This window comes from Delphinus delphis, chromosome 10, assembly GCF_949987515.2.
Source record: "Delphinus delphis chromosome 10, mDelDel1.2, whole genome shotgun sequence".
Classification (NCBI taxonomy): Eukaryota; Metazoa; Chordata; class Mammalia; order Artiodactyla; family Delphinidae; genus Delphinus; species Delphinus delphis.
In genome coordinates, this window is record NC_082692.2 from 25,040,344 (window position 1) to 25,061,414 (window position 21,071).

The 21,071-nt window shown below is 40.6% G+C and overlaps 1 protein-coding gene and 1 non-coding gene across 2 annotated transcripts; one reads left to right on the forward strand and one right to left on the reverse strand.

Annotated features, from left to right (window-relative positions):
- The first annotated feature begins 1,648 nt into the window (after positions 1-1,648).
- On the forward strand, positions 1,649-2,772 carry LOC132431872 (oocyte-expressed protein homolog). Its single transcript, XM_069541072.1, has 2 exons — positions 1,649-1,666; positions 2,275-2,772. The coding sequence occupies exons 1-2, from the start codon at positions 1,649-1,651 to the stop codon at positions 2,746-2,748; spliced, it is 492 nt and encodes a 163-aa protein (XP_069397173.1). The 3' UTR covers positions 2,749-2,772.
- A 16,279-nt stretch (positions 2,773-19,051) lies between these two features.
- On the reverse strand, positions 19,052-19,215 carry LOC132433001 (U1 spliceosomal RNA). Its single transcript, XR_009521050.1, has one exon. It is a non-coding gene; the product is annotated as a U1 spliceosomal RNA (small nuclear RNA).
- Positions 19,216-21,071: the final 1,856 nt, after the last annotated feature.

The window sequence follows — 21,071 nt, forward strand, 5'->3', positions numbered from 1 at the left end:
AAGCATGGGCAGATAGAATCAGACTCCTCTCCCTGCCCTGAACCCTGAACAGTTAGGGTCACATCCATTCCAAGAGCAAGGGCAGCTCCAGAGAACACTGTGAAATGGGTCTTTGGTCATCAGTGCCCTATTACTCTCTTATTTGATTCTCCTTTAGAGGCTCCTTCTCTGTCCAATTCTCTGTTTCTTCAGGCCAGCCACAGGCTTCCCAGAGCCTCCTCCCCAAAGTGGGTGGACTTTTCCTTTGCCCACATGGAGGCATGTGAGCATGGCTGGAGATAATCAAGCAATTGGACAGGTCAGTTTCTGTATATTCATCATAACCTTCTACTTCAATAGGAAAATAGAAGTCATCTCCCCTTCCCACCATGAAATTCCCCACCCACCTGCATATACATGTTCATCATCTCCTCTCCTACCATTTCAACACAGAGTTGTTAAGAGCATGGAGTTAGACTACAAAGGTTCAAGGCCTGGCTCTACCACTTAGCAATGTGATCTTGGATAAATTGTTTAGCCTCTCTGAGCCTCAGATTCCTTGAGAGTAAAATAGGGGGAATTTTAGAACCACCTCATCAGGTTGTTGTGAACTTGTAAGGGAAAGCCAATGACCATTACAGTGATCCATAAAGCGAACTCTAAGTTTATTTATTTGCCAGGCAAGGGAACATGTACCAGTGAAGAAGTTCACTGCGGTGGGGAGAGAGGTGTGTATATAAATAAATAAATGGGCAGGTGGGGCTCACAGTGGTTATACTAATTAAGAATAATAAGTAGAAATGTACTCTTATTCAGAGGATTCAATTGTTTAATCCATGGTAAAGCATTTGAAACATTGCCTGGCATATAAGAAACCCTCAAAAATGCCACCTTTCATTATTTATTACTAACCTGTTCCGAATCTTGTTCTCTCACTATCTCAGGGATTTTACTCTTGAATTTTCAGTTCTCTCCGTCTCTACTGGATCATTCCCGTTAGCATTCAAATATATTCTACAACCTCCATACATAAGCCTTCTCTCTCCCTTAGTAAAGATGAAGATGGAACCTTAAATTCAATGGTGAAAAGACAGATTTATATTATAAATGATTTGGAGAAAACAGGGAGCCATCTAAAAATAAAACCAAAGTTGTATCAGTACTTCCCACTTTACACCAGGAAAATCTCCTATTGGATCAAAGATCTCAGCTTAAATAATGAAACTATAAATATACTGTAAGAAATCATGAGAGAACTCTAATAAACTCAGAGTGGGAAAAGCCTGCTTAACTATGACACAAAACTCAAGGGCCATAAACAAAAAGATTTTTTTTTTTTTTTTTTTTTTGCCGCACCGCATGGCATGTGGGATCTTAGTTCCCTGACCAGGAATCAAACCTGCACCCCCTGCAGTGGAAGCGCGGAGTCAACCACTGGACCGCCAGGGAAGTCCCAAGATTTATAAATTTGACAATATAAAAATCAAACATTTCTGCAAGGCAAAAGCCACCTTAGGGCTTCCCTGGTGGCGCAGTGGTTGAGAGTCCGCCTGCCAATGCAGGGAACACGGGTTCGGGCCCCGGTCCGGGAGGATCCCACACGCCGCAGAGCGGCTGAGCCCGTGAGCCATGGCCGCTGAGCCTGCGCGTCCGGAGCCTGTGCTCCGCAATGGGAGAGGCCGCAAGAGTGAAAGGCCCACGTACCGCAAAAAAAAAAACAAAAAATCCACCATAAACAAATTCAAAAGGCAAACAGCAAACTGGGAAAATAAATTCCAAAGATAAATAACAAACTGGGAAAACACATTTACATCGTTATATTGCAAACAAAGGGCTACTTTTCCTATAGCATGTATAAAGTGCTAAGAAAAAAACCCCATAACCTGGGGCTTCCCTGGTGTCGCAGTGGTTGAGAGTCCGCCTGCCGATACAGGGAACACGGGTTCGTACCCCGGTCCGGGAAGATTCCACATGCCGCGGAGCGGCTGGGCCTGTGAGCCATGGCCGCTGGGCCTGCGCGTCCGGAGCCTGTGCTCCGCAACGGGAGAGGCCACAACAGTGAGAGGCCCGTGTACCGCAAAAAAAAACCCAAAAACCAGTAACTCCCTTTTTTGAATGGACAACAATCCCCAAAAAAGGAAATACAAATACCTTTTAAACATAAAAAGATGTTCAATCTCACTCATAATGAAAGAATACAAATTAAAATTATCCAGAGCTACCATTTTTCACTTACCAGATTAGCAAAGGTCAAAAGCCAGATAATACTCTGTGTTACTGAGGTTATGGGGAAAGAAAATCCCGCGAGAGCTGCTCGCCCCTGACCCGCGGGCTGCCGGTTCCAGCACAGCCGACTACGCGGGCGCTGCCGAGGCTCTAGGGGACGGGCTGCTGGGGTTTCCACTTCCGCCGCCACGGATTCGCTCCCGGCCGTGGTGGTTTCCTGTGCAGAAGCTGAGGAACCTGCTGGTGTTTTATTTGGAGGCGTGGCTGGCCGACTCGATCTTCGGCCCAGGCCGAGCCGTGGTTCCGGAAATGGAGTGGATGAGCCAGGCCCTGCTGACGGTGGACGCAGTTCACGCCGGGAAGTTGGTGGAAATCACCGTCTTCGGGCGGCCAGCTGTCCAGTGCCGGGTGAAGAGCGTGCTCCTGAGCCTGGCGCCGAGTCACCGGGAGCAGCGCGCCCGAGCTGAGAAGATGGAACAACTCGAGGAGTTCTTGAAGGCCCAGGCACCAGGCCCCCAGGTCCCCCAGCGTCCTGTTGCGTAAGTGTTGTCAGGAGCATGAGAACAGTTCTTCTGCTACTAAAGTTCAAGAGAAGCAAATATTCTTAAATCTATGCATTTATTTTTTTCCTGTATCTTGATGGATAGTGGTTTGATTATTTTGATGCTGATTATTATTTTGCTGATTAATTTACATTCCTATAAGCAATGGTTATTGCTCATAGGAATATAAATTCGTGCAACTATGAAGGAGAGTTTAGCATTATCATTCAAAATTATAACTTCATTCCTTTGATCCAGCAAATTCTTTCATTTATTTATTTGAATTTTATTTTTTTATACAGCAGGTTCTTATTAGTTATCTATTTTAAACATATTAGTGTATATACGTCAGCAAATTCTACTTAGAGAAATTTATCCTGCAAATTACACACACACACACACACACACACACTTCCAAAACAACACATATATAAGGTTATTCATTGCAACATTGTTTGTAAGTTAAATGCATTAGAAATAAGTGTGTCCTCCATCAAAAAGAGTTAAATAAACTTTGGTGCATTTGCACAAAGAAATAAGATACCAGCTTCTCCTCTGCCCAGCCTGTGAATGTCAGCTTTCCTCTACACTCAGTCCCAGGTCTTCATTCTCACTCTCAGTAGTGTCTCCCATGCCATGGCTTTAAATGTCTTCATAGAAAATAGCTCATTTCAGAAACCTAATCGTCATCTTTGTTGTTTCACTCTCCCACATTCCCTTCACCAAATACCACTAATGCAGCTCAAAAATATTTTGAGTTTTTTAAACAGCTTTATTGATGTGTAACTGACATGAAATAAACTGCCCATAATTAAGATAAAATAGGTGTATTATTTAATTAGTTTTGACACAGGTACACTCCCAAAACTATCACCACAATCAAGATAATAAACAAATCCATTACCCCCAAAAGTTTCCTAATGCCCCCTTGGAATCCTGCCAGCCCACCCCCCCCATCACCCCACACCCCCATCCCCAAGCAGTAACTGATATGCTTGCTGTCACTATAGCTCATTTTGCACTTTCTTGAACTTTAAATAAATAGAATCATACAGTATGAACTCTTTGTCAGACTTCTTTCATGCATCATAATTATTTTACAATTCATCTACATTGTTGTATGCATTAATAGCTCATTCCTTTTTTTTGCTGAGTAGTGTTCCATTGTATGGAAATATCACAATTGTTTAAACTCACCTATTGATGAACATTTTTGATCCTTTCCACATTTAGCTATTACATATCAAGTTGTTATGGATACAAAAATATATTTAATCCATCCAGTTCCCTTCATTTAAAAAAAAAGTAATATGTTTCTTCTTTCTATTTTTTAAAAAATATTTATTTATTTATCTGGTTGTGCTGGGTCTTAGTTGCAGCGTGTGGGATCTTTAGTTGTGGCATGTGAACTCTTAGTTGCAGCATATGGGATCTAGTTCCCTGACCAGGGGTTAAACCCGGGCCCCCTGCACTGGGAGTCTTATCCACTGGACTGCCAGGGAAGTCCCTCTTCTTTCTATTTTTGATGCCTCACTTAGTCTGCAATTATCTCTAATGAGTAGATGTAAGGTTCCGTAACTGATCTTTTATCTTCTACTCTTCATCCTACCCAATTTCATTCTCCATCCTACAACTACAGTTAACTTCAAAACATATGAGTGCACAGTCCTTTCTTATTTAAAGTCCTTCAATGACCACCACTCTCCACTCTCCTCCCACCCACCCAGTATACTAAGAATAAAACCCAAACTCCATAGCCTAAAGATTATCCATCCTGCCTTACCCAACCTATCCTCTTTAACTTCATATAGTACCACCATCTCTCATGGTTATGCTTCTTGACCTACATGATCTTTCTCTCATTTCCTCAGAATAAAATTAAGGGTTATAAAACAACTACCTAAATTTCCTGCTGCTCTTGAAGAGGTTACAGTGAGACGGATTGACCCATTTAAGAAGTGAAGCAAGGAGTCTTTGATCTAAGGAAGAAGGAAAATGAACAAGGCCAAAAACTATGTAGGTCCTTGATGCTGATGGTCAAGGTGCTAAAAGGCAAGTCCAGGTGGGTCACCAAGTCTTTTCATAGATAAAGGCCACAGAAAAGCAACCCAAAATAAAATATGTACAGCTGAAAACAACGGTATGAAACTTAAAAAGATGAAAATTATTAGTGATGATTACTGATATGGAATACAGACAAGGGAAATCTAATATAAAAATAATTGATATTCCTAAAGAAAAGAAGCAAATGGTAAAACAAAAAGTTCTGAAAGATTTAATGACAAAAAGAGAAGACTTAATCCACCAGAAAATTTTTCCCAGGAAAATCAAAGTGTAATTTTGTGTCCAATCAATTGTACATGAAACATAAAGGTAAGAAACAGACTTTCTCAAATAAGCAACAGTTCATGAAATTTAGTGCTCACAAGCTCTTTGAGAGTCATCCAACATCAAAATACAGCAAGCCAAAAAGAAACTAGAAATGGAGGTTCCATGGCCAATGAATGGTGGGTCATTAAACTCATTCAATGGTTTAAAGAAAAAGCAGTGCTGTGAGAATTATGTTTACCAGAGAGAGCAAATTTATTAATCTTGATAAGGTAAAAGTAAAAGTAGGCTTACCAGAAATGTGGTCTTGAAGGGATGAGGTAAGGATAGTGTCAAGTTTCTCATCTTCAGAGCAGGAAGTCCATAGATACTGTTCAAGTGGAAGTCTTTTGGTATTTGGGGGGTTTTTTTGTTTGTTTCATATATTTATTTTATTATTTATTTATTTATTTTGGGCTGTGTTGGGTCTTTGTTGCTGTGTGCAGGCTTTTTCTAGTTGCAGTGAGCGGGGGCTACTCTTCGTTGTGGTACACGGGCTTCTCGTTGCAGTGGTTTCATTTGTTGCAGAGCACAGGCTCTAGGCGCATGGGCTTCAGTAGTTGTGGCATGTGGGCTCATTAGTTGTGGCTCACGGGCTCTGGAGCACAGTAGTTGTGGTGCACGGGCTTAGTTGCTCCGCCGCCTGTGGGATCTTCCTGGACCAGGGCTCGAACCCATGTCCCCTGCATTGGCAGGTGGATTCTTAACCACTGTGCCACCAGGGAAGTCCCTTGTTTTTTTTTTTAAGTGAAAGAATCTTCTGAAATTTTAGACTTATCTTTTAGGAAATAAAATTGCTTGATATGAAGAAATTCTTATTAATCTGAGGTTGAGCAATTCTGTCAATTTCATTTGTTTTTCTCCTGTTAAGTAAAGAAAAATTGAATGCTTTTTATTTTTGAAAAGCATTTATGATGAGATCCTATTTTTTTTAAATAATTTTATTTTTGGCTGCATTGGGTCTTTGTTGCTGCGCACGGGCTTCCTCTAGTTGCGGTGAGCAGGGGCTGCCCTTCATGGCAGTGTGCGGGCTTCTCATTACGGTGGCTTCTCTCGTTGTGGAGCACAGGCTCTAGGCACACAGGCTTCATTAGCTGTGGCACACGGGCTCTAGAGCACAGGCTCAGTAGTTGTGGCGCACGGGCTTAGTTGTTCCGTGGCGTGTGGGATCTTCCTGGACCAGGGCTCGAACCTGTGTCCCCTGCATTGGCAGGTGGATTCTTAACCACTGCGCCACCAGGGAAGCCCTCTGAGATCCTATTTTTATAGAATTATATCTATACACGCATAAGGATACATATAAAGAGAGATGATGACAAAGATCTTGTCTGCCAAAAGTTAATGATGATTATTTCTGGGTAGTTGATAGTGGGTTTTGTTTTGCTTGGTTTTTTGTTTTTTACTTTCTTCTTTAACTTTTCTGTAGTACTTAATTTTTGGTGGTAAGCATGAATCAGTTTACAAAACCCATACGTTTTAATAGGGTGTCTGCCTTCTGAGCTATCACAGGGTATGGCTGGGAAGAGGGAAGTTGACCAGAAGGCCCACTGATCATGGGTCTCACACTTTACAAAGACAAGAAACTCAGATTTTTCAATGTTCTCTCCAAAATGAAGATGCACATATTGTAACTGAGATATGTTTAAAACATAGCACATTTTCTTCTTTTTAAAATTATACCTGGAGCTTCAAGATATCCATGCCTCTTTCACACCCTGAGAAGCCCTGCATACATTATTCAAAGTTAAGAAATGCCAGTTTAACACAATGGGAAGGATAGGACCCAGAGGAGGAATCCTGGTTCTCCCTTCCACGTCCTAGATTATGCCCAGTTTTGAGCTTTCTACCAGGCGAATACTATGCAATCCTGATACTGTCATCTACAGAGCTGCAAGCATTGAACAAAACTAGTCCTGGTTAGGTAATGCACAGATTTTGTGTTATGATGGTCATAGCTGATTAATTGCTTAGATTTGGCTTGACTTTGGTCTGCCTTTGATCTGATCACTCGATTTCTAATTTTACTACTTGACTTCAGCACAAACTCACTGCTTTTCTTACTAGATCTATGATTAAATTATCCGCATTTTTTTAAACTTACATCACATCTATGGGTATCAGTTCCTACTTATTCCTTGGCTCACTGTTTCTTGACCCCTGGCTGGCTGTAGTAGTGTGATATTGGACAAAATGGACCAAGAAAGCAGTGCAACTCACTTGCTTATTAAAGTTTCTATAGCAGTGAAAAGTGAAAAGGATTCATGAGAGTGTTGAGAAATTCTGGCCAGATCAACATCCAGGTTGATGAAACTGAGTACCTCGTGGGAAGCTGGTCCTGGGACTCATGGGTTCTCGCTGCCCGTAAGGTGTGATAGAAATAGTTTTAGAAATAGAAATAGAATCAAGTGATCAGATCAAAGGCAGACTTACCCTACAAGGAATCCTAAAGAGACTCCTTCAAATGAGGTAAAAAGACCTTAGACAGTAACTCTAATTCTCACAAAGAAACAAAGAGCACCAGTAAAGGTAGCTACATAGGTAAATATATATAAAAGACAGCATAAGTTTATCCTTGTTAGTAACTTTTTCCTTCTATATGATTTAAAAGACAGATGCAAAAAGCAATAATTATAAAACTGTTGATGGGCTTATAATTCATAAAGATGTATAGTTGTAGGACAATAGTAACATAAAGAAAAGAAGAGCAAAGGAGTGATACTGAAGTAGAAAAAAAATTGGAGAAAATAAATAAAATACAATAAATCCTAGCTCTGCTAGTTGTATAACCTTGAGCAATTTTTTTACCCCATCCTGAGTCTCAGTATTCTCCATACAGAGTGTAATATTTACCTTATCCTTAAGTAAAATAATACTTATTTTACAAGCTTGTTGAATGGATTAGTGAAAACAATTTTCTGGAAACATTTTGCACAATGATTTGCACAGGTGCTCAATAAATGCTAGAACTGCTTCTTCTGAGTAATGGGTACTTGGCAGTTTATTATACTACTTTCTCGACTTTTCTGTATCTTGAAAATTTTTTACAGTAAGAAAAAAATTTTAGTGCCAGCTTCATTCCTTTTATGGTCTTTTCTTTGCTTCTTTCCGATTTAACCTATAATTTGATGAATGAGCCTAGAGAAAGAGGAGGTTAACTCTAAATGACTAACTAAGTTATCTCCACAAGGATTTTCTTAGGGGATGCAAGCAGATGAAACATGAATTAGGAAGTTCTCAACTCCACTTTGCACAGAGGTATGTCACATAAATTTAAAATGCAAAAATCCAGATTAACGAAGACAATTGTTTGTCTTTGTCCCCTGTCCTCTGGGACAGCCACCAATGATACACACTTCGTGGTCTCCATGTCTTTGTATAATCCCCAACCTGGAAGTGTGGGCTGGATCTAACAAGTCACGTCTGATAAATAGAATGCAATAAAGGTGATGGGGTGTCACTTCTGAGATTTAGTTATAAACAACTGTGACTCTGTCTTGATGGTTTTCTTTCTCTCTCTGGCTCTGCTCACTTGCTTGCTCTGGTGAAGCAAATGTACATATTGTGAGCTGCCCTATGGAGTGACCCACAAGTAAGGAACTGTAGGAAGCCTCTGGCCAAAATCCACGTGTGTGAACTTGGAAATGAATCCATTTCCAGTTGACCTGGAGATGACTAGCTCTGCTGACACCTTGATAGTAGAAAGCCTAAACCACAGGACCCAGATAAGCAGCACCAGATGCCTGACCCAGAGACTGAGAGATAATAAATGTTGTTGCTTTAAGCTGCTAAATGTTGGGGTAATTTTTTATACAACAACACACAACTAAGACACCTATTTCTTGACAAAAGGAATCAGTGTAGAATGTCTATAAAGATCTTCTATGGATTCAAAATATGATAAGGCTTTCCAGAAAGCAACTTACACAAATTTTTTTGGAACACTTCTTTTGCAGAAAGCATATTTATATATGCTTTATAGGAGTTATATAAGAGTAAATAGGAGTCACACTGACCACCCAGAACATTCTTATAAAAATTTAAAGTTAAAATTTAAGGTTACCTTAAGATTCTCCTTTTCTATTTGTTTTTCCCAATCACTCTTATTGTCCCAGTTCCTCTACACAAAATTAATTTGTTAAAAAGAAGGAGGAGCAAGAAGAGGAGGAGGAGGAAGAGGAAGAGGAGAAAAAAAAGAAGAAACAGCCAGAGAGGTCATCAAGTTTTCATTGGCCAGATGAGATTTACAAACCAGACTTTTAAAAATACTTTGCATGCCAAGAAGATTCACTGAGAAAAGTAATTTCCTACACTGATGGCTATTCTCTACCTGAATCATGAAGACACCTCCTGAATTTTCTGGAACAGTCCCAATTTCAAATCTTCTGCTCCACTTTCCCCTAAGTCAACTTGTACTTGACAAAATCACATGTGCTGATTTGGGTTTGGAAATAATGGGTCCCTAAAATCCTGAATTGCTCTTGAACTAGGCTTGTGTCATTGGTGGGCACAGTATATCAACTCACCTACTAATTATTCACTGAGATCCTTTGATAGCTTCAGTGCTCTGCTATGACAGTCAAAAGAAGGAGCGGAAAGCTTCCCTGGTGGCGCAGTGGTTGAGAGTCCGCCTGCCGATGCAGGGGACACGGGTTCATGCGCCGGTCCAGGAAGATCCCACATGCCGCGGAGCAGCTGGGCCCGTGAACCGTGGCCTCTGAGCCTGCGCGTCCGGAGCCTGTGCTCCGCAACGGGAGAGGCCATGACAGTGAGAGGCCCGCGTACCAAAAAAAAAAAAAAAAAAAAAAAAAAAAAAGGAGCGGAATCTTACAGAAGCCTATAGCGTATTTGAGGAGACTGAACAGCATATATGAAGGTACAGAGCAATCAATTAACTGGCTTCTGGATGTAAGAGGTAACTCAGTCGTTCAGAAAAGGAAGGGATCCTTGAGAACTAAAGAAATCTTAGGAGTCGTCATGGAGGAGGAGGAGGACTTGAGATGGAACAAAGGAAGAGTTGACTTCATTTTTGCCGTTCAGAAGTACAAGGTGGGACACAATGAAATCACAGAACAATTAAGAAAAGAGAACACGTGTGGAGGCATACCTCAAAGGTAGGTTGAATATGAAGAATGTTCCTAGTCCAGTGCTATGTATCTGATCATTGTAATAATGTTAATCACTCCTTTAACGCCTATTACTTGCCAAGCACTATGTTAAACACTACACGCTTACTATCTCATTTATTCTTTTCTTTTTTTTTAGTTTTTATTGGAGTATAGTTGCTTTACAATATTGTGTCAGTTTCTACTGTACAGCAAAGTGAATCATCATTTACTCTTTATAAATAAGACTTACTATTCTTTACTGACAAGAACACTGAGGGGCCCAGAGAAGTTAAATAACTCACCTGAGGTCACAAGCTAATATGTGGCAGAGCCAAGATTTGTAATAGGGAAGAACAAATCTCACTCCATATTGGATCTGTTTCTTTTACTTTAACCTTTGTTTTCTATTGCTTTTGCTACAAATTAAGAATGTTGCTTGTAGCCTGAAATATACAGGACAGCCCATTCTCAAAGCTCTGACCTTTAAAAGTGTAACACTTTTCCATTGATATAGAGATTAAAAAGTTGCACAACAGCACATTTGTCTTATTGGAGGTTTACAGGAACATCATGACCTGACCTACATGGACAGCTGCTAGAACAAAGGATTCTGACACCAAGAAGTTTGCAACCACTAACCATGCCCCTCCTGTTTAGTATAAAAGAAGCCTGAGGGCTTCCCTGGTGGCGCAGTGGTTGAGAGTCTGCCTGCTGATGCAGGGGACACGGGTTCCAGCCCTGGTCTAGGAGGATCCCACATGCCACGGAGCAACTGGGCCCATGAGCCACAACTACTGAGCCTGCGCGTCTGGAGCCATGCTCCGCAACGAGAGGCCACAACAGTGAGAGGCCCACGCACCGCAATGAAGAGTGGCCCCCGCTCGCTGCAACTGGAGAAAGCCCTCGCACAGAAACGAAGATCCAACACAGCCAAAAATAAATAAATTTATAAAAAATAAATAAAATTTAAAAATAAATAAGCCTGAATTCTAACTTGGGTAAAATAGTTCTTTAGGACACTAGTTCATCATCTTCTCTGACGCCTGGCTTTCCAGATAAAGTCACTATTCCTTGCCCCAACAACTTGTCTCTCAACTTATTGGCCTGTTATGTGGTGAGCAGTACAAGCTTGGACTCAGCAACTGATTCAAGTCCAGGTATGACTGACACCAAAGCTCAAGCTCCTAGCCATGATGCTATCCTAAAATCGAGTATAGAAAACTGCCCAAGAAACATTAGTGCTGAAACTCTTCGGCAAACTCTTCATAGGTAAGTGTCCCACCTGGCCAACCTGAGAGTTCCATCTAATGGGTAGTGAGGACAGACCAAGTGCAGGGGTACTGCACAGCGTAGGAAGCACATACCCTTCCAGTCTTGGCCATACTACTCTCCAGCTGTGGAACTCCTGCAAAGCCACTGACTCTTATTTTCCCTGTGTGGTCTTTAAGGTCACGGTCACCTCTAAACTCTATGTGCAGTATTTGTTTTGCATGCAGAAGGCTTACTTCTCATGACTACACCAAAAATATCCTAACACAATGGTGGGATGTATTGATTTCAAACATCCTTTTTTTGTAGCTCTGAGCTACTAACCTACCACCTAATAAACATGTCTTTGTTCTCCTTGGATGTAACAACAAATGCACATAAGTAATTGCATTAAAACTTATGTGTCATCAATTATTACTACTCACTTTGGGCTCAAGAAGTGCAAAGCCTCAAGGCAAAATGGAAGCTCTAACTTATTTTGCAAAGAAGGTAAAAGACAAAAGACATGTGAATTCTTAAGAAGCTAGAAGGAGGCCTGTTTCTGTCACTCCTAATTCAACTCTCAAACCTAACCTGGTGGTGTTCAAAACATTTCTATGAAGGGAAAATATCTCACCATCTACAGAGACTTCAGTATTGTTTTATCCCAAGGAAACTAAAATATTTCCTATTTTTGTTCATTGGACATATCTTCACATTAGGTTATTGCTTTTTTCTGTTTTGCTTTGTGTTTCCCTGATTGGCTTATTGAACTCAGTTTCACATAATCCTTTGAGCAATATCCCCAAAACGGCAGTGTTGTGTTTAACCTAGTTCTATGACAAAGTAAACTGCTTTCCTTCATACTTTAAATGGAAATGTTTTCTTATTGTTCTAATCCCCCATATTCATTTCTGGGATGTTATTCCTCATAAAAGCTCTTTCTCATTATAGAAAATGAGAAGCATAAACAGCGTGGACCTCCTAATGTAGAGTGATGAGAATGTTCTAGAGTAAATGTGGCTAGATCGCAGCTGGTTCTTATACGTGTCAACATGCATATTAGGAGAAACTGGAATGGGGCTTGAATTTTATTCTCTTCCAGAATTTGGGATCTCATTCACTGCATTCTTCTGTTTCAGAATTTGGAATACTGAAGGATACTATTAAGTCAGAAACTGAAGGGTTAGAGATTTTACCCTACTTGCAAGCTAACAAGTAAGGCCGCTATATACAGTTGTATATACATGACAGTGACTGAAGAATACACACCGTTTGGACATAGACAAAACTGTTTATTAATCACAACAAAATCAGCACCCAAAGCAATATCTTGCATCAGTTCCCAAAACCCCCATCCCCACAGAGTGACACAGTGGGGACCAGATGTCACCTAGGCAGTCACTGGGGTGCATCGCAAGAGAGAAATCCCCAAATTAGGAAAAACTGATTTATATAGGGCTATTGCTGGCTTGCCCATTCTCCCCTCCAGAGAAATAAAGAGGTTTTATTTTTCCTCTGGAGTGTAAGCAAATCTCTTCAGGGAGAGGAAGAAGATTTTTACTAACCTGGAATGTGTCTAGGGAAGGAGAAATTTACAAGCTCTATTATCTCTAGCTTCCAAGGTCATTTGCTCTGCAAACATCCTTGAACCAATGGTCCAAAAAGTATAGGAAATGCCATGAAGAACTGCCTTCCAAAGCAGATAGGACTGGGGACGGAAAGTGAGTGCTGTCTCCAGAAAGCAATTTACCCCAGCAAAGCCCACGAGTCTTGGGCCTCCCTCCCAGACCAGCCCCAACCTGCGTGCTCTGGACTCCAGGCTGCCGGTTCACATCCCAACCCTAAATCAGGGAGAAGCTGAATCCCAAAACCTAGTGAACTCTCAGCTGAAAACCAGAAAAGACCTGGCAGAGAGGAGGGAAAAAATCCATTAGACAGAAATCAGAATAATCAAATAATAGGTGGTACTTGGGAGAGAATGGTTTTTAGAGAATCTTCTAAGCTGAGCTGAATGCCTCATTGCTTTCTTATATGATATGCATAGGCTTGGACAAGGCAGGGAAGAAACAGATTAAAGTGCCTGTCAGTTTAGACAATATCCCTGGAGTATAGGGATTGCTCAGAGAGCCCTCAGGAGAGCCCAAAGGAGAAATGATATTACCCAAGATGGGTTCAGGGTGGAAGAGAATTTATCCTGTAATGTCCATGTCCACAGTCCATGCAGTCTGACTCTTTATTATGTAGACAGACCTGCCAGGAGGAGCTTGCATCAGCAGCCCCCATGATTATAACCAATTAAGACGCTTCATTAGTATATTTCCATTTCTCAGAGTGAAAAACTGGTCTGAAATGGGACAAGCTATCGTTGACAACCCAAGGTACCAATGAGTGTACTGCTTGGAAATATCGTAGTGGTTCTTTGGTGAGAATAGTTTTGAAACTGGGTTATGCTCTCAGCAACAAATCACCGAGTGTTCCTGAAAAATTGAAAGCATCTTGTCTGGGGAAGAGGCATTACTTCTATTTTCTAGCTAAGGTATTTTCTGGCGTTCTGGGGAGGCAAACAGCCAAGATACAGTCTCTTCAGGCTTTCATTTGCTGAGAAAAATGGCCCTTCAGAATCTGTGATATTTTGGGCACATTAAGCTGAGTGAAATTTGGGGTCATCTAACAGGTTAATGATCCGAATCATTAAACGGGCTACACTAATCTTCCTTCCCACAAGAACAATGTCAGTCATTTGACTTCTAAAAATGAGGGCACTAGGAAACAGAAGTTGAGATGGGAAAAATTGTGGGCAGCTTGTATGCTCTTTAAACAAGTTCAGGTTCTAATTCAAGAGGAAGAACGTTTACAGGGGTCTTCTCTCTGCACACAAATTATATCTTTAAATATATACACAAATTGTTTTTTTCTTTGCTTTTAGAATGCTAGTGCTATAAATTAAGTGTTAATTGCTTGGTTTATTGTAGTTAAAATATGCTTTATATACTATGATTAAATTAACCTCTCTTTGGAACTTCCCTGGCAGTCCAGTGGTTAAGAATCCATGCTTCCCAACTGGCAAAGGATTAATCTCCAAAATTTATAAGGAACTCATGCAGCTCAATAACAAAAAAACAAACAACCCAATCCAAAAATGGGCAGAAGACCTAAATAGGCATTTCTCCAAAGAAGATATACAGACTGCCAACAAACACATGAAAGGATGCTCAACATCACTAATCATTAGAGAAATGCAAATCAAAACTACAATGAGATATCACCTCACACCAGTCAGAATGGCCATCATCAAAAAATCTAGAAACAATAAATGCTGGAGAGGGTGTGGAGAAAAGGGAACCCTCTTACACTGTTGGTGGGAATGTAAATTGATACAGCCACTGTGGAGAACAGTATGGAGGTTCCTTAAAAAAACTACAAATAGAACTACCATATGACCCAGCAATCCCACTACTGGGCATATACCCTGAGAAAACCATAATTCAAAAAGAATCATGTACCAAAATGTTCATTACAGCTCTATTTACAATAGCCCGGAGATGGAAACAACCTAAGTGTCCATCATCGGATGAATGGATAAAGAAGATGTGGCACATATATACAATGGAATATTACTCAGCCATAAAAAGAAATGAAATTGAGCTATTTGTAATGAGGTGGATAGACCTAGAGTCTGTCATACAGAGTGAAGTAAGTCAGAAAGAGAGAGACAAATACCGTATGCTAACACATATATATGGAATTTAAGGGGGAAAAATGTCATGAAGAACCTAGGGGTAAAACAGGAATAAAGACACAGACTTACTAGAGAATGGACTTGAGGATATGGGGAGGGGGAAGGGTAAACTGTGACAAAGCGAGAGAGAGGCATGGACATATATGCACTACCAAACGTAAGGTAGATAGCTACTGGGAAGCAGCCGCATAGCACAGGGAGATCAGCTCGGTGCTTTGTGACCGCCTGGAGGGGTGGGATAGGGAGGGTGGGAGGGAGGGAGACGCAAGCGGGAAGAGATATGGGAATATATGTATATATATAACTGATTCATTTTGTTGTGAAGCAGAAACTAACACACCATTGTAAAGCCATTATACTCCAATAAAGAAGTTAAAAAAAAAAAAAAAAGAATCCATGCTTCCACTGCAGGGGCCATGGGTTCAATCCCTGGTTGGGGAACTAGGATCCTGCATGCCAAGCAGTGCAGCCAAAAAAAAAAAAATTAAAAAATAAATTAAGCTCTCTTTGTAAACCAGCCATTATGCCTTCATTTGTGTATCTTTGCTTCATAAAATACTGTATTCACAATCTTCTAAGCTTCTAACCTTTAGGAGTATTTACTTAGCCATTATGTCATTCAAACTCAGATTTTTCCATTTTTAATCTCGAGGATTATTCAATCCTTGATATCTGGGACAACGTTAAATGTGCTAGAAACAATGCTTCCAAGTCCTTACCTCTCCCTATTTCCTATGTGTGTTCAAGCCATTAAGTCTTTCTTTTTTTTTTAAATAAATTTATTATTTATTTATTTTTGGCTGCGTTGTGTCTTCGTGGCTGCGCGCGGGCTTCCTCTAGTTGCGGCAAGCTGGGGCTACTCTGTTGCGGTGCGCAGGCATCTCATTGCAGTGCTTCTCTTCTTGCGGAGCGTGGGCTCTAGGTGCGCGGGCTTCACTAGTTGTGGCACGCGGGCTAAATAACTGTGGCTCACAGGCTTTGTTGCTCTGCAACATGTGGGATCTTCCTGGACCAGGGCTTGAATCCATGTCCCCTGCATTGGCAGGCGGATTCTTAACCACTGCGCCGCCAGGGAAGCCCCAAACCATTAACTCTTAAGAAAATATTTCTTCACGAAAAATAAGGTTTCCCAGACAAGCTTTGATGGTCATCTGAGGTGGACAAACCCAGAGGTGCCACAAGCAGGTCAGTCTAACACAAAGGACACACCATAAATGAGTGGTGATTCTACTGTGGAAAATAAATTTCTACCAAGAGGAGTGGTACTCAGGCATCATCCAGTATTATAGAAGAAGGAAATCCTGTCTCTCTTAAACAAAATAGAATCCAGAACCTCCAAAGTTCATAGGTGGGAAGTGAAAATCCAGGTACGAAAGTCTCTGAAAAAGTGACTTGTTTTAGTCCCACTCTGTGGTAGGCAGAATTCTTAGATGACCCCCAAATAACATGCAATCCCCTCTCCTTGGCGTATGGGTAGAATCTGTGAATATGATGAGCTATTACTCCTGTGATTAGGTTACATTATATGGCACAGTTGACTTTTTTTAATCGTAAAAAACACTACATAAAATTTACCATCTTAACCATGTTAAAGTGTACAGTTCAGTAGTGTTAATTATAATCAAATTGTTGTGCAGCAGATCTCCAAAACTTTTTCATCCTGCAAAATTGCAACTCTGTACCCAGTGAAAAGTAGTTCCCTATTTCCCTCTCCCTCCAGCCTCTGACCACTTCCATTCTACTTTATGCTTCTATAAATTTGAGAACTTTAGATATTTCATATAAGTGAAATCATATAGTATTTATCTTTTTGTGTGTGACTGGCTTGTTTCTCTTAATGTGCCCAAGTTTTATGAACGTTGTAGCCTATGACAGGGTTTCGATCTTTTGTAAGGCTGATTAATATTCCATTGTATGTATATACCACATTTTGTTTATCCATTCACCCATTGGTGGACATGTGGGTTGCTTCTGTCTCTTGACTATTATGAATAATGCTGCAGTGAACATGGATGTGCAAGTATCTCTTTAAGACTCTGCTTTCGAATCTTTTGGATACATACCCAGAAGTGGGATTACTGGATCATACAGTAGTTCTATTTTTAATTTTTTGAGGAGCTGCCATAATGTTTTCCATAACAGTTGCACCATTTTACAATCTCACCAACAGTACACAAAGGTTCCAATTTCTCCACATCCTTGTAAACACTTGTTATTTTCTGGTTTTTGATGGTAGCCATCCAAACAGGTATGACATGATATCTCATTGTGGTTTTGATTTGCATTTCTCTAATGATTAGTGATGCTGAGCATCTTTTCATATGCCTTTTGGCCATTTATATCATCTTTGAAGAAATGTCTATTCAGGTCCTTTATTCATTGTTTAATTAGGTTATTTTGCTATGATTTAGTTGAAGGAGTTCTTTATATATTCTAGATATTAACTCCTTGTCAGATATATGATTTGCAAATATTTTTCTCATTCCATAGATTACCTTTTTTTTTTTTTTGGCTGCGTTGGGTCTTCGTTGCTGCACATGGGCTTTCTCTAGTTGTGGCGAGCAGAGGCTACTCTTCATTGTGGTGCACGGGCTTCTCACTGCTGTGGCTTCTCTTGCTGTGGAGCACAGGCTCTAGATGTGCGGGCTTCGGTAGTTGCAGCACGCGGGCTCAGAAGTTGTGGCGCACAGGCTTAGTTGCTCCGTGGCATGTGGGATCTTCCCGGACCAGGGATTGAACCCGTGTCCCCGCATTGGCAGGTGAATTCTTAACCACTGCACCACCAGGGGAAGTCCCTCTATAGATTACCTTTTAATGTTGATTTTTTTCCTTTGATGCACAGAAATTTTTGAGCTTGGAGTAGTACCCTATGTATATTTTTGCTTTTGTTGCCTGTGCCTTTGGTGTCACATCCAAGAAATCACTGCCAAATCTTAAGGTCATGAAGTTTTCCCTGTTTTTTTTCTAGGAATTCTATAATTTTGAGTCTTACATTCAGATCTTTAATCCATTTTGAGCTAATTTTTGTATGTATTGAAAGATAAAGGTACAATTTTGTTATTCTGCATGTGAGTATCCAGTTTTGCCGGCAACATTTGTTAAGGAGACTGTCCTTTCCCTATTGAGTGGCTGCTTGGCAGCCTTGTTGAAAATCATTTGCTCATATATACAGGGATTTATATTGGGCTCTCTGTTGTATTTTATTGGTTTATGTGGACACAGTTGACTTTCAGAAAGCAAGATTATTCGGGTGTGCCTAACCTAATCACATGAGCCAGGTAAGAGCAGAGAAATTTTTCTGGCTGGTCACTTGAGCAAACCAGCACGAGCAAGATTTGACAAAGGCATGTTACTGAGATGAAGGGGGACCTGTGGCTAAAACTTGAGAGCAGCCTCTAGGAGTCGAGAGTGTGCCCCAGTTGACAGCTGGCAACTGCAAGGAAATGAATTCGGCCAACAATCTAAATGAGCTTGAAAGTGGATCTTTTTCTAGTCGAACCTCATGATGATAACACAGCCGATTCAACATTTTTATTTCAGCCTCATGAGACCCTGAACAGAGGACTCAGTTAAAACGTGCCAGACTGCTAACATACAGAAATGGTGAGATAGTAAATTTCTGGTATTTTGAGATGCAAAATTTGTGGTATTTGTTACACAGCAAGAGAAAACTAACATACCCAGGTCACACCTTCCTCTTTTGATGAGGTCATTCTAATCACTGTGGCCATTAGTCCACTGGACTCCATGGCTCCTTTGTTCTGACCAAAGTTGAGACTGAATGAAACCTTTTTCTTTCTTCTCTTTTTATTTACTTATCTTTAAGGAGGAATTTTTTTTTCCAGGGGAAAGTGCGAACGCAGTCCCCCACTACCACAAATTATGCAGTCGAGTTTCCCACATTTGGGGAAATCGCAGGGGTCAGCACATCCGGAGTGCAATGGATAAGCCTCGCCCTGGGAAAACCACCCTCGTGATCATGGTATCTCCCCTGCCAGGTAAGTATTAAGGAGGAATTTTTAAGTTAATGTATTAAGTTTGTAAATAGGTAATATGTTCAGAAATACATGGTTCAGAAATCAAAACAGGTAACATCTCTACGTATTACAGTGAGAGTAATCCCTCGTCGGCCTGTTCTGTTATCCCTCATCTGCCTGTTACCACCTGCCAACCATCTCCAGGGCAATGTAATATTGAATTATGTAATATTCTATTATTACATAATTCAGGGAACCACTGCTTCTAGTTTCTTGATATCCTTCCTGGGTTATTTTAAATGCATATATGTGACCAAAAAAACTGTTAATTACTCCCAATATCAATTCTCTTCTTAAATAGCATTAGAATTTTTATTGGAGCAAATGGCTTCCAGGAATCAAAATTATATTCCCCAGGGCCCCTTATAGCTGGGTGTGACCAGGTGTGGCAGCTTTCCGGAACCTTCCTTGGTGTATGCCCTTTGTCCCTTCTTCTTCTCCTTTTCCATCCCACTGCCTGGAAAGGAGCTGCTTCCTTGGACCGAGGACAAGGCCATGCCCTAAGAATGGAGGGCAGGTGAGCTAGAAGGAAACTAGCCCTGTGAGTGTGTCACGTAGCAGAGCCCTGACTCCATTCTGGACTGCCTTCCCCTAGATATTTACAGAGAGAAATGATCTTTTATCTTTTTTAAGCCACTGTTCTTTTTGAGTATTATCACTGGAAGCTAAACCTAATTCTTAACTAACACAATATTTTTAAAAATATGAAGATATAGTCTCCCTACCCCTTCTTTTACCAAAATAATAGAATATTACATAATTCAATATTACATTGCTCTGTATTTTGCTTCTTTGACTTAACAATTTATCTTGTAGCTCTTTCCATTGCGTACTGTCAGGGAGGACAAGAAGTAGATGGCACACTACAAACAGGTGTTAAGGGAAAAATAACAGGACTAATTATAAAGATTTGGGCAGGGTTAGGAGAAACCAGTAAGGGAAGGGGAAGCCAGAGTGGGAAGCCACTAGTACCCTTAGGCCTGAAAAGGTAAGTAGATGGACTGGTTATCAGAACTCAGAGAGATCTGTTGCTGCAGGACAGGGCAACCCAACAGAGGTGTGACTTTTGATTTAAAAAATAGCTTCCAACCGTCACCTTATTAGGGAAGGGAGCCTGAGGAATATCCTAATCACTTTCTTCCTATTCTCCAATCTCCTGTTGGTGCCTCCTATTTCCTAAATCCAAGCAAAAGCCAGAGGGCAAGGAAGATTGGTTGTTGTGATTCACAAAGTTCACCCCCCTGGAGCCCAGAGCAGTATGGAGAAAGGCAAAGAGTGCATCAAGAGGGAAAAACAGGAAATATCCAGCACTATCCACCCATGTTACTTCTCAGCATCTACTTTGTCCTTTGTTTAGAAGAGACATTTGTGTCCCCAACAAAGGGAACATACAAAGTCCCATCAGCTCCATGCATTCATAGGGTAATATCTTTCAGTCATATTCCAATATCATTAAACTTTAGCCGTGACATTGCTCTTCATTTAAATCTGCAGGAGGATCTACAAACTCAGTGCAATCCCTATCAAAATTCCAACTGCTTTTTTTGCAGAAATGGACTTGCTGATCCTAAAACTCATATGGAAATGCAAAGGACCCTAAAGAGGCAAAAAAAAAAAAAAAAGAAGGAAACCACTGAGAAAGAAGAGTAAAGTTGGAGGACTCATATCTCTTGATTTTAAAACTTATTACCAAGCAACTGTTATCAAAATATTGTGCTACTTGCATAAAGACTGATATATAGACCATATATAGATCAATGGAATAGATTGAGAGTCCAGAAATTGATTTCAGACAAAAGTACCAAGACCACTGAATAGGGAAAGA